The 11,402-nt window shown below is 38.7% G+C and overlaps 1 protein-coding gene across 1 annotated transcript in view; it reads right to left on the reverse strand.

Moving 5' to 3' along the window:
• Positions 1 to 10,757, reverse strand: part of tcf7l1a (transcription factor 7 like 1a) — a 38,383-nt gene extending 27,626 nt beyond the window's left edge. The window contains exons 1-3 of the mRNA XM_073829070.1: positions 10,054 to 10,757; positions 9,882 to 9,954; positions 9,662 to 9,789 (exon numbers count right to left, since the gene is read on the reverse strand). Of these exons, the coding sequence (XP_073685171.1) occupies positions 9,662 to 9,789; positions 9,882 to 9,954; positions 10,054 to 10,239 (387 nt within the window). The 5' untranslated portion in view covers positions 10,240 to 10,757. The remainder of the gene's footprint in view (positions 1 to 9,661; positions 9,790 to 9,881; positions 9,955 to 10,053) is intronic.
• Positions 10,758 to 11,402: the final 645 nt, after the last annotated feature.

Consider the following 11,402-nt stretch of genomic DNA (forward strand, 5'->3'; position numbering starts at 1 on the left):
TACTGGAATCTGGGAACTTTGGTGCCCACTCAACTGTGAGTCACGTCAACAGGCTGTGAACCTTGACCTCTCACCCCTAACTGAAACAATGTGAAGATGTATCTCACTGTCAAACGCATGGAAAAACGACCCATCTCCATTTAGGATCTGGGGAAACAACTTCCCACAAACTTTTCAGCAGCCGTAGTGTTTGAATAAGACTCCCAGACCGACAACAAATCCAGCATTTTGACAACCATAAGCCCGGCCAATTGAACGCCAATTATGGCGTTAAACTTCGCGAAGATTTGTCAGCCGTCCACTTTGTTTACGTGACATTTCTTGAATGTGTGCGTTTGCAATGGCTGATGTCTTAGGGATTACGACTACGCCGCTGCAAAGTGAAGTGTTTTGTGGATCTACCGTGTAGCTCTCAGTCGCCACCCTCTAGGCTTTTGTTCAGCCTTTCAGAGCCATACTGAACGACTGAAAGGCCCCTATTCATAAAAGCTCCCATACACTCCCTGCCGCCTCGGCCAAGAGTCACTATAGAACATCCCTCATTTCACACGAGAATCGGGGCCGCCTGCCCACCCCCAAGCCCCTGCCCACAAAGAGCTTCGCCACCGATGACTCCTTAAGATGGGGAAGGCGCTCAATATGGGCGAAGCTTATGGCTGACACCATCACAATAATACATACACTCACTGCTAATGCCAGCAACGCCCTTCAGTGTTTGGACAATTATTTGTGGGCTTAACTGCTGTTTTGAAGATACTAGACTTAAATCTTTTTTGGAGCAAGTCGATACTAGCAAATCCCTAAAATTTCGACACTTTCTTGTCAGGTCTATCTACCAACAAGCATTGTCAAAGGATAATAATAGCGATACACACAGAATTTATTTGTACACTGTGGCTTATAAACAATGCTTGGCCGAAATTCTATTCAATTTTGTCTGAATATATTCAATTGTTTGCTTGTGTTTTGGCTTTACGCTATGTCAGCAACAAAATAAATAAGATACAAAATTTTAAAAGATATTTCAACTTAATACAAAAAAAACCCAAACAAACAAAAGAACACTAAAATTAATATTTAAATGCTACAAGCCATTTTAGGAATCATTATAAATGTACTGTATTAAAATAGATATTTATTTTAAGATTTGTTAAAGATCACATTTAACACCGTTATTAAATGTAACTTTAAGTGAGCATTACATGATGGTAATCAAAATGTAAAGAATTTAGGGAAATTAACAAAATTAAATCTTCAGATGGAAACAATGCATTAAGAGCCAGGGTGTAAACTTTTGAACAGAATGAAGATATGCACTTTTTTTTTGCCTAAATAATACCATATTTTTTCATTTAGAACTGCCATTCAGAAGCTACAGAAAACACCTACGTGTTTCCCAGAACACCAAATAAGTTAAATTCAATCTGATCTTCAAATACAAAAAGCTTAATGCATTGTGTTTCCTTCTGGAGCATCAGTGAGCGTTTGAAACTTCTGTGTTAGTTGCATATGAGTCCCTCAGTTGTCCTCAGTGTGAAAAGATGGAACTTAAAATCATATTTATTGTTGGAAAGGGTGGAAAACCAAAAAATTTATGGGACCTGAAAGATTTTTCTGAAGAACAGCAGGCAGTTTAACTGTTCAGAACAAACAAGGGACTCATGAACAACTATCACTAAACAAAACAAACAAAAAAAAAAAAAACAGTTTTGGATCATTCAGGTAAGAACACAGTACTGAGAATCAAGTTTATGTAAACTTTAATCGGGTCATATAAATTCTATTAAAACCATTTTTGTTCTCTTGTGGACTATATGTAAACGTCTTTTATGTGAAATATCTTATTCAGGTGTGTACTAAACAAAAAATAACATGCATATTCCTCTTATTTTGGTAAAATAATCAATATTTTGCAGATTCTGCAAGGTGTATGAAAACTTTTGACTTCTATAGTGCATCCCTAAACTTTTTTGCATTATAATAATAGCAGAAAAAAAGGCCATGAAACATATATGTGACCCTGGACCACAAAACCAGTCTTAAGTCGCTGGGGTATATTTGTAGCAATAGCCAAAAATACATTGTATGGGTCAAAATTAGATTTTTCTTTTATGTCAAAAATCATTAGGAAATTAAGTAAAGATCATATTCCATGAAGATTTTTTGTAAAATTCCTACTGTAAATATCAAAATGTAATTTTTGATTAGTAATATGCATTGCTAAGAACTTAATTTGGACAACTTTAAAGGTGATTTTCTCAGTATTTTGATTTTTTGCACCCTTAGATTTCAGATTTTCAAACAGATCTATCTCGGCCAAATATCGTCCTTTCCTAACAAACCATACATCAATAGAAAGCTTATTTATTGAGCTTTCATATGATGTATATATCTCAGTTTTGTAAAAATTTAACCTTATGACTGGTTTTGTGGTCCAGGGTCACATATGTGAAAGCAGATGCTTCTAGCAACGCATGCTAAATTTCAGAAAGCATGACAGTGTTGGAATCGGCCCTTAAAACCTCCACATCAGCCAGTCTCTTCTTTATCAGGTTTCGTAAGTCAGAAGACACGCATTCTTTGTGCTAAAGGTAACATTAGGGGGGAAAAGACAGCAGTAATTAAAAGCATGCCACGATAACCCTATCACAAGCAACTGATCACATCAGGAATTAGCTGAAAATACACCTCACCCTACAAGAAAATCCTGATGCTACTGATATCAGATCTCCTGTGGCCTTTTCTGCCTGGCATGAAGGAGCGGGCACAACAAGGCCATGTGAGACCGTCGAGGGCTGCGATGAGATAACGCGTTATCGCAGGGTTCACGTGCTCCAACAGGACGCGCGCACACACACACACACACTTCTTGGCCGCATGCCCACTTTCTCACCCACCTGGCACCCTCATCCCCACAGCTCGCTTGGTTTCTTTTCCCATAATGTTTTACCCCTAACTACCCCCCTGCACCCCGCTCCCTCCCCCTCCCGAGGCCCCAGGAAGCTCTGACTGCGAGGTAATAACTGAAAACAGCTGTTAAAAATACCAGACTGATGAAGCCTGAAGCCCCCCCACCCCCTTAAACTTTATCCCCGGCACAATCAAGTTTTATTAGCATGGAGTGATGCATGAAGTCAGTACGCAGCTCTGAGCGAGAGCTCGCTGGTTTTTGTGACCAAAATGGAGAGGTGGGGGGGAAATTCACTGCAGGACATGCGAGCGAACATGAAGTGGGTTTTGATGAGCGCTGACCACTGCCAGCACAATCTTATCAATGGAGAATGACGTCAGCGGCTCACACACACTCACTAAAACCAACACAGAAACTCCAACGAGGCTTCAGTCTGTTTCGCCTCAGACAAGTAAATGTTATATTGCTCCCGGAGCACGTCCCTAAAAGATCAGGATAACCACATCCATTTTAGATTCCTGATTTGTCTTCGGACACTTGAAATCATTTTGATTTACAGCCCAGTGTTTCCTGAATAGTTTTAAATCCTATAAGGACAAATGAAAACATTACAGTACAATGACGAAATATTAAACACACACCTAGATATCAAGGTGTACATAAAAAAATATATATAATGGGAAAACTAGGCTAATAGGCTTAGTTATTCATCAAAGCAACATTTCAACCAGTCTGTTTTAAGTTATGAATGAATTATATGAATTTTAAAAGCCTACATATTTTCGTCTTTAAGACAAAAATAAATAAATACCATTTTCTAAAAGGTGAAGTGTGATATTTGGTGCAAAAAATCACACCCCCCAAAACCACCCCCGTCTACCATTGGTTAGTCAAACAAATAGCCCCGCCCCAAAAATCACGCCATTGGCTGGACCAATGTTGCTATGCCATGCTGGTCGAAAATGTTTAACAGTCAAAGCTTTAGTGCAACCATGTTTACAGTTTTCATCAACTTAAACAAAAAAAAAATGTATATTATATATGAATATATAAACATATGCTATATTACTATAAATATATAAAACATTTATATACAATTATATAAATACATGAAAATATATGCTATATTAATATAAATATATTTAGATATTTTCTTAATAGAATTTGCTGTTTCCAGGACTGTATAAAGCATAAGTAGCAGCCAAATTATTTTGAAATTATTAGACTGCCCCGTCTGCCATTGGTTAGTCAAACAAATAGCTCCGCCCCAAAACTCACGCCATTGGCTGAACCAATGTTGCTATGCCGTGCTAGTCGAAATGTTTCACAAACAGTCAATGTTTTATTTTTTTTTATATATATATACACACACACACACACACACACACACACACACACACACACACACATTTATATAATTTCTCAATACAATTGCCTCTTTCCAGGACAGTATAACCATAAGTAGCAGCCAAATTATTGGAAATTAGTAAAAAAAAATTAAGTAATAAAATAAATTACGGAGATAATTAAGATACGGAGCAGTTCTGCTTCATTGCAATAAAAACACAAACCAATTAAAACCACTGTGTAATGACGGCACTCTTGCTATCTACACCATACCGTAAACACCATGCCATACGAAGATAATTGGCCAAAGAGATAAAACCATTGCAAAAATACAGCAAATTCAGAATGATTCCAAGCAGCCAGCGCAGGACGTGATATGATCAACAGGAAAGAGATCTGCGTTACGGCCTTGGGAACAGCTCCCTGCATTCCTTTATCTACTTCCTGTAGCATTTCTTCAGCCCCTGTGGTTCACCCTCACGTACAGATTCATAAACCACTCTCCTTTCAAGAGGAACGTCTGTAAATTAGGTCTTTATTTTGCCTTGTTCGAAAGAAGAAAAAAAAAGAAAATCAGACGTCAAGAACGACGCCAAGCTTGTGTGGAAAACCAGAGGAGGAAAATAATGTTTGGCTTGACATTTCTTTCTTTCTCAGTCAATAATCAAGTTACCAGAAAGGGTCTTCGGTGGAACGCGGCCAACGGCGGGAAGGTTTTTAAATGGTCGCTTCTTGATGAAGTAGAAACATTCAAAGGGGGAAAAAGGAGAATTGGTTTATGTCTCACGCAATTCCTGGCTCGCTAACAAGACGCAGCATTCACAGCAAAAGAGAGAGCCTGAAATATTTCTTAATTAATGTGGATTTGTTTAGTTTATCCGTACAGAAGGAAATAAAAAAAAACATAACACATTAAGTCGGGATAAAATTGTAAAGCTGTGTTTATTTGGTCATTTGTGCAAACATTCGTATACCGGTTTTCAGGTTTCCTGAACTGTCTTGCTCTACAGGAATGCTGTCTTAACTTAAAGGCCTGGACAATGTCCCCTCTGTAGCTGAAGACGGGGAGGTGGGACAGGCCGGAGGGGGGTGCCTGGTTTCTCTCTCGCCATCTACCCCCACCCCGTCTCTCTGAGTGCTGAGTGTGTGGAAAAGGCTTGGGCTGTTGACAGGGCCGCTCTCCTGAGCACTGTTTGTTTATGTAAAATGAGGCCCTCTCGTATGCAGGACAATTCCTCTGTTTACTTTATATTGTCTCGTAGGTCTTAAAATACCATCGTAAGGGACAGAGTTTAAAGAGTGGAAGAAAGATAGAGGGGAAGAGAATGCCAGTCAAAAAGGCCCGACATGCTCCGACAGCGCAGATATGCGATCGAGGGCTTGCCACTTACTTGCTAGTACTACTTTGTGCAGTAAGTGCACTCAAGCTTAATTAATATTGTAAGTTAGCTTGGCTCGACCTCAACGGAAGTGGATACACAAGTGCGACGCATTTCGACTTTTTTTGCATTGTTGCATTTCGCATTGTTTGTGGCACCTAAATGTCCAAGGACGATAACTATAAAGTTTAGGGATGCACCGAATATTCGGCCACCGAAAATTTTCGAAAGACTTTTATCACCGAAACAACACGGCCGAAACAGTATGCTGACGCAAACACAAACCGCGGTCTGCACGTGCTTGTCTGAAGCAACACGTCTGCGGTGTGGGCGTATTTCAGTATATCTGAGAGAAAGACCCTCGGATTGCGATTTGCAAAACTTGTAATGCCGAAATTTCAAGGAAATTTCAACGTGAAAACTGCGCAATATGTGAAAGCGAAAGTAAAAACTGACAGTGCTTTCAGCATCTGACGTGCATTCTCTCAGAGACAATGAGAGACGATTATACTTCACATGCTGATATTAATTTAGCCCCCTAATATTTTTCTTGTGCCCCGAACATGGTGGGAAAAAAACTAAAAAGAAACATATTTTGTGTAAGGGTTGTTTTTGAAAGTCGGTTCTTGAAATAAAGTGCTTAATTTTCATTGGTGACTGCAGTGTTATTAGGGGTTAAGAAAGTATTAATTATGATTTCAGGTGGTCTTAAATGTGGGGACTGAAAGACAAGAATTGCGATGAAACTTCAAAAGGCTATCCATTGAATAAATATGAGCGCTGCACCTTTCAAAGACATTTGCTGCGCTGCTTTGTGTACCATTCGGACAGCGCCTCCTGCTGGAAGAGAAACACGTAGACTTGAAAATGTGAACTGATGGATCCACAAGATAATGTGTTATAAAAATTTAAACAAAGGCTGTAAAATATATGTATGTTATTTAAGTAATATAATACTTGATTGATAATAATTGTTTCAATTAATATATTTGATTAATTGTTTATAACTTTAATATTAATTTATGCAATTGCAATGCCTTGATTTTAGTAAGATTAGTACACAATCATAGTTATAAACACAATGGTACTAATAATTGCCATAATTCTTTCAGTGTTTCGGTTTTCGGCCTTGGTTTCCTCTTTTTCGGTTTTCGGTTTCGGCCAAGAATTTTCATTTCGGTGCATCCCTAATAAAGTTTTAATAAACGTTCTAATTCTATTTCAACTTTTTCCAGTTGAAGAATTATATGTTATTCTGGACCACAAAACCAATCTTAAGAAGCACGGGTATATTTGTGGCAACAGCCAACAATACATTGCATGGTTCAAAATGATCAATTTTTCTTTTATGCCAAAAATCATTGGGATGTTAAGTAAAGATCATGTTCCATGAAGACATCCTACCGTAAATATATCAAATTCATTTTTGAGTAGTAATAACCCTGCTGAAAAAACCAGCATATGCTGGTTAGGTAGGTTTTGGTGCTGGGATGCTGGTATTAGCTGGTTTATGCTGGTCCTTTGCTGGTTAATGCTGGTCCTTTGCTGGTTAATGCTGGTCCTTTGCTGGTTAATGCTGGTCCTATGCATAAACCAGCAAAGGACCAGCATAAACCAGCAAATGGTCAGCATAAACCAGCAAAGGACCAGCATAAACCAGCAAAGGACCAGCATAAACCAGCAAAGGACCAGCATAAACCAGCAAAGGACCAGCATCCCAGCACCAAAACCTACCTAACCAGCATATGCTGGTTTTTTCAGCAGGGAAGAACTTCACTTGGACAACTTTGCACCCTCAGATTCCAAAGTCCTATCCTAACAAATCATACCTCAATAGAAAGCTTATTTATTTAGCTTTCATAAACCCTTATGACTGGTTTTGTGGTCCAGGGTCACATATAAACATTAGTAGTCAGTCAGAAACCATCTATTATAGGTTATTTTATCAATGATAAAACATAGCTAATGGAATCCATCTGCTAATATAGCTATTACAGTTTTCATTCTTGTTGTGAATGGACCTTAAACGTTGCTATGTCAACTTCACATGGAGCTAGCACAAAATGTTAGCAATAGCATCTAACAAACTTTATCAGACCAAGTTAATAAAACAGAGTCACACCACGAAAACCAAACAAGATTAGCCTCACAGTGCTAACAACAACATATTGACTAATCTAGACACAAAAGCACTGGACTTTTACCCTGCTGTTTACACTCACCAGAATATAATTAAATCAATTAAGAAACATTATTAAATAAGGAAGTGATAATTAGCAAACAAAGAGCAATGGGAACATTGTAAACTACAAAAGTGCTGAATTAGCATTTGCGAAAAGAGGACGTTGTGGAAGATAAAACCTTAAGCAACTTTAACCTGGGGTCAAAGCAAACCTTGTTAAAGTGACTAACTTAGTTAAGAAGAGTATCTAAAGGTCCTTTATAACTGCAAGAGGAAAGCAAAACCCTCTAAAAGAAGACCTTTTCCAAACTAAAACAAAAAAATCGGAGAGAAAATAAAGCTCCCTCAAAAAAATCTTCGCATAGCAGGTTGTGTTTACATTGAAAATCCAGTGCCAACAGTTACTGTAAACAATTTTCAGCTTCGGTTCAGTAACATTACATGTTTTTTCCCCCTCATAGACTGAGTGGCGCTTCACAAACTTTTGTGCTCTAAAACTTTACACAACCTTGCTATTGTACACGGCTGAATCAGTTGCCTTCGGGCTCACACACAAACACATTCACACACACACACACACACACACACACACACACACACACGCAAACCAGAAGTCAGATGTTATTATCCATCTTATCTACTAGAATCACAGTCGCTCTTTGTTACAGCTGTTAAAGGTAACCTGTTTTCCTTAGTCAAACCACTCATGCGACAGCAGCCATTCTCTGGCTAATGCTATTTGACGAGTTGAAAAAACCATTGTGCTGCAAACAAGCAAACCTAATGCCTCATCTAATATCCGAGTGTATGACCAAGAGATTTGTGCATTCTCACGAGCTCGCAGCACAATGAACACAATAAATGAATGTTTATCCCTACAGGCTTGCTGAAATTTTTCTACAGTGACTTGTTAGCCCATGTTCGCATGCCTCATCACTTATACACTGACACAGCGGCTTTAGAAAGCAACAGGCAAACACTATGAAAAACTCCACAAAAACCACTCCAGATATCCTTCAGTGCATCTAAATGGAGGAAGGCAAACATATGCAGCAATTTGCCTCCGATTCAGACGCCTCGGTGGGGGCCTGCTGCTCAGGTAGCCAAACCGCCCCCCTAGGTGAAGATGTCATTAAGATAATGGGCATCCAGTAGAGACCTCCGATAGGGCCGTCAAGCGGTAACTAATGATAACAATAGTCGCCTAACAGCCCTCTAATTGAAAGACAGTTTCACTGATGGGGAAGAACTTATCTGGAAAATCTTGATGTGCCTCAAATGAACTCAAAGGTCTGCATGACATAAGCCATAAAAACATGCAATCAGAACCCTCCTGCTTCGATATCTATGCGCCCGGTCGTAAATTCGACTCTCCAACCGGGCAACACGCTATCACGCAATAACAAAAGGAGTAAAGACACATTCCTGACACCAAAAGCTGGATGAATCCTATATCTGCCTGGGCTTGCCTCCAGTTTGTCGCCTGTTATGATAATACAAAATTAATTGTGCAGACATCTCACTGCGAAAAGTCCATTTTCGTGCCATTGGAGGCGCCGAATAATGCTTCTTTTGTGCTCGGGTGAGCCCGAGTAAATGACTTATTGTGCAATGCATCAGAATGGCCTCCTAATGCATGCATTGCATGCTCAAGACTCAACAAGTGGTAACAAACAATGGTAAACTTTTGGAACACAAAGCTGAACTCGTTTGAGAGATTCTAAACGCAAGAAAGTCAGACAAAGACGAGAAAGTGGCGACTTTTTAGCAGCTGAAACGTTTACGGAGTACGGCGTGACGTCATGAGGGTGATAGTTGAGTTTAAAGTGAAATGGCACGTACCGTTCGTGTGCTTGGAGATAGCGATCCGTTGGAGAGGTATGGATTCGTAATATCTGGGATCATAAGAAACGGATAACCAGCATAATGGGGTCCCTTGAAAAATCCTCCATCTTGTTGTCGTCTCAAAGCTTTAGGGGCGATAAACGAATATTTGTTATTACCATGCACAACTCACGTACACAAAACACAAGGAATACATCTGGAACTGCTTTGTTTTTACCTTCCGCAAAGTATTCTCTCTGTTTCTCATAACTTTCTAGTTCTGGTCTGGGTCGAGGACGCCTGTCTGTTTGCTTGCATTTGGGAAATAAAGCATCGGTTTAGTTTTATACACATAGGCTACATGCATACATTAGTGTGCTAAAATGATAGTACTGAGTTGTTTTGCTTACTTCGGAGTCTGACGAGCTGCTGTTGTTTTCGGACTCGTTCACTAGGGAAGATTTGACCTCGTCCAGATCTCTCTCCGACGACACATTCTCTGATATTTTCTCCTCTTGCTCGCCCTCGTCTTTGAAGGAAATAAGTTCATCATTTGCTCCCAGGTCATCACCTCCTCCACCGTTTAACTGAGGCATGTTGGCACTTTAAAAACCCAAAAGTCTGATTAAAACGAAAGTTAGTTCTCTCAGCGAGAGCTGTAATCCAAAAAACTACCCCCAAATCTTACAAGCGCGACTGTGCCGAGGCTAGAAAAAACAAGACGTTCCCAGTTTTCCCATGATCAGATCAGCAAGCCTGTGGGTTGTGGATTGGGGTTTTCTTCCTACAAAACCACACTGAACTAAACCCCCAAAGCAGTCCACGGGCATCATTTAATATCCATTCGCGTGGCTGGAATCTTCCGATAGTCCCGCAGAGATCGGAAAGTCATGCACGAGAAAAAGTTTCGCGAAACAAAGGTGTGGAGACAAAGTTTCAGCCAGTCCAGTTGCTTGAGAGTTTCTCTTCCTAACGCGCAAATCTCTCCGTGTCAGCGTGTCAATCCCATGGTTTGACTGAAGGCGCACGAACGTCCCGACTGTATGTTTAATATTTATAATTCGGCTCCGGTGACAGACTCGAATGTGGATAAAGAAACATTTGTATCCCTGGATGATAGAAGTGGACTGGGGCAGAAGGAAGGAACACCCTCATCAGAATGAAGGAGGAGGAGTCTGAGATGTAAACCGACACTCTATTCAGACGACAAACCCCCTTAAAGAGACAGTCAACACTTCTCAAGGAAAGACCTCCAGGGATTCAAACAAATAGGCTTTAATACAACTATCTATCTATTATCTAACGAATGCATATATATTCTATCTACTATATAACGTATGTATATATTTGATCTATCATCTATCGTATATATATAACATATTTTTCTATCTATCTATCTATCTATCTATCTATCTATCTATCTATCTATCTATCTATCTATCTATCTATCTATCTATCTATCTATCTATCTATCTATCTATCTATCTATCTATCTATCTATCTATCATATGTATATATTTCTATCTATATAACGTGTATATATTTTATCATCTATCTACCAATGTATCCATCTAGTGTATAGATATATATATATATATATATATATATATATATATATATATATATATATATATATATATATATATTATATATATATATATATATATATATATATATATATATATATATATATATATATATATATATATATATATATATATATATATATATATATATATATATATATATATATATATAT

This window comes from Garra rufa, chromosome 23 (assembly GCF_049309525.1).
Source record: "Garra rufa chromosome 23, GarRuf1.0, whole genome shotgun sequence".
Lineage (NCBI taxonomy): Eukaryota > Metazoa > Chordata > Actinopteri > Cypriniformes > Cyprinidae > Garra > Garra rufa.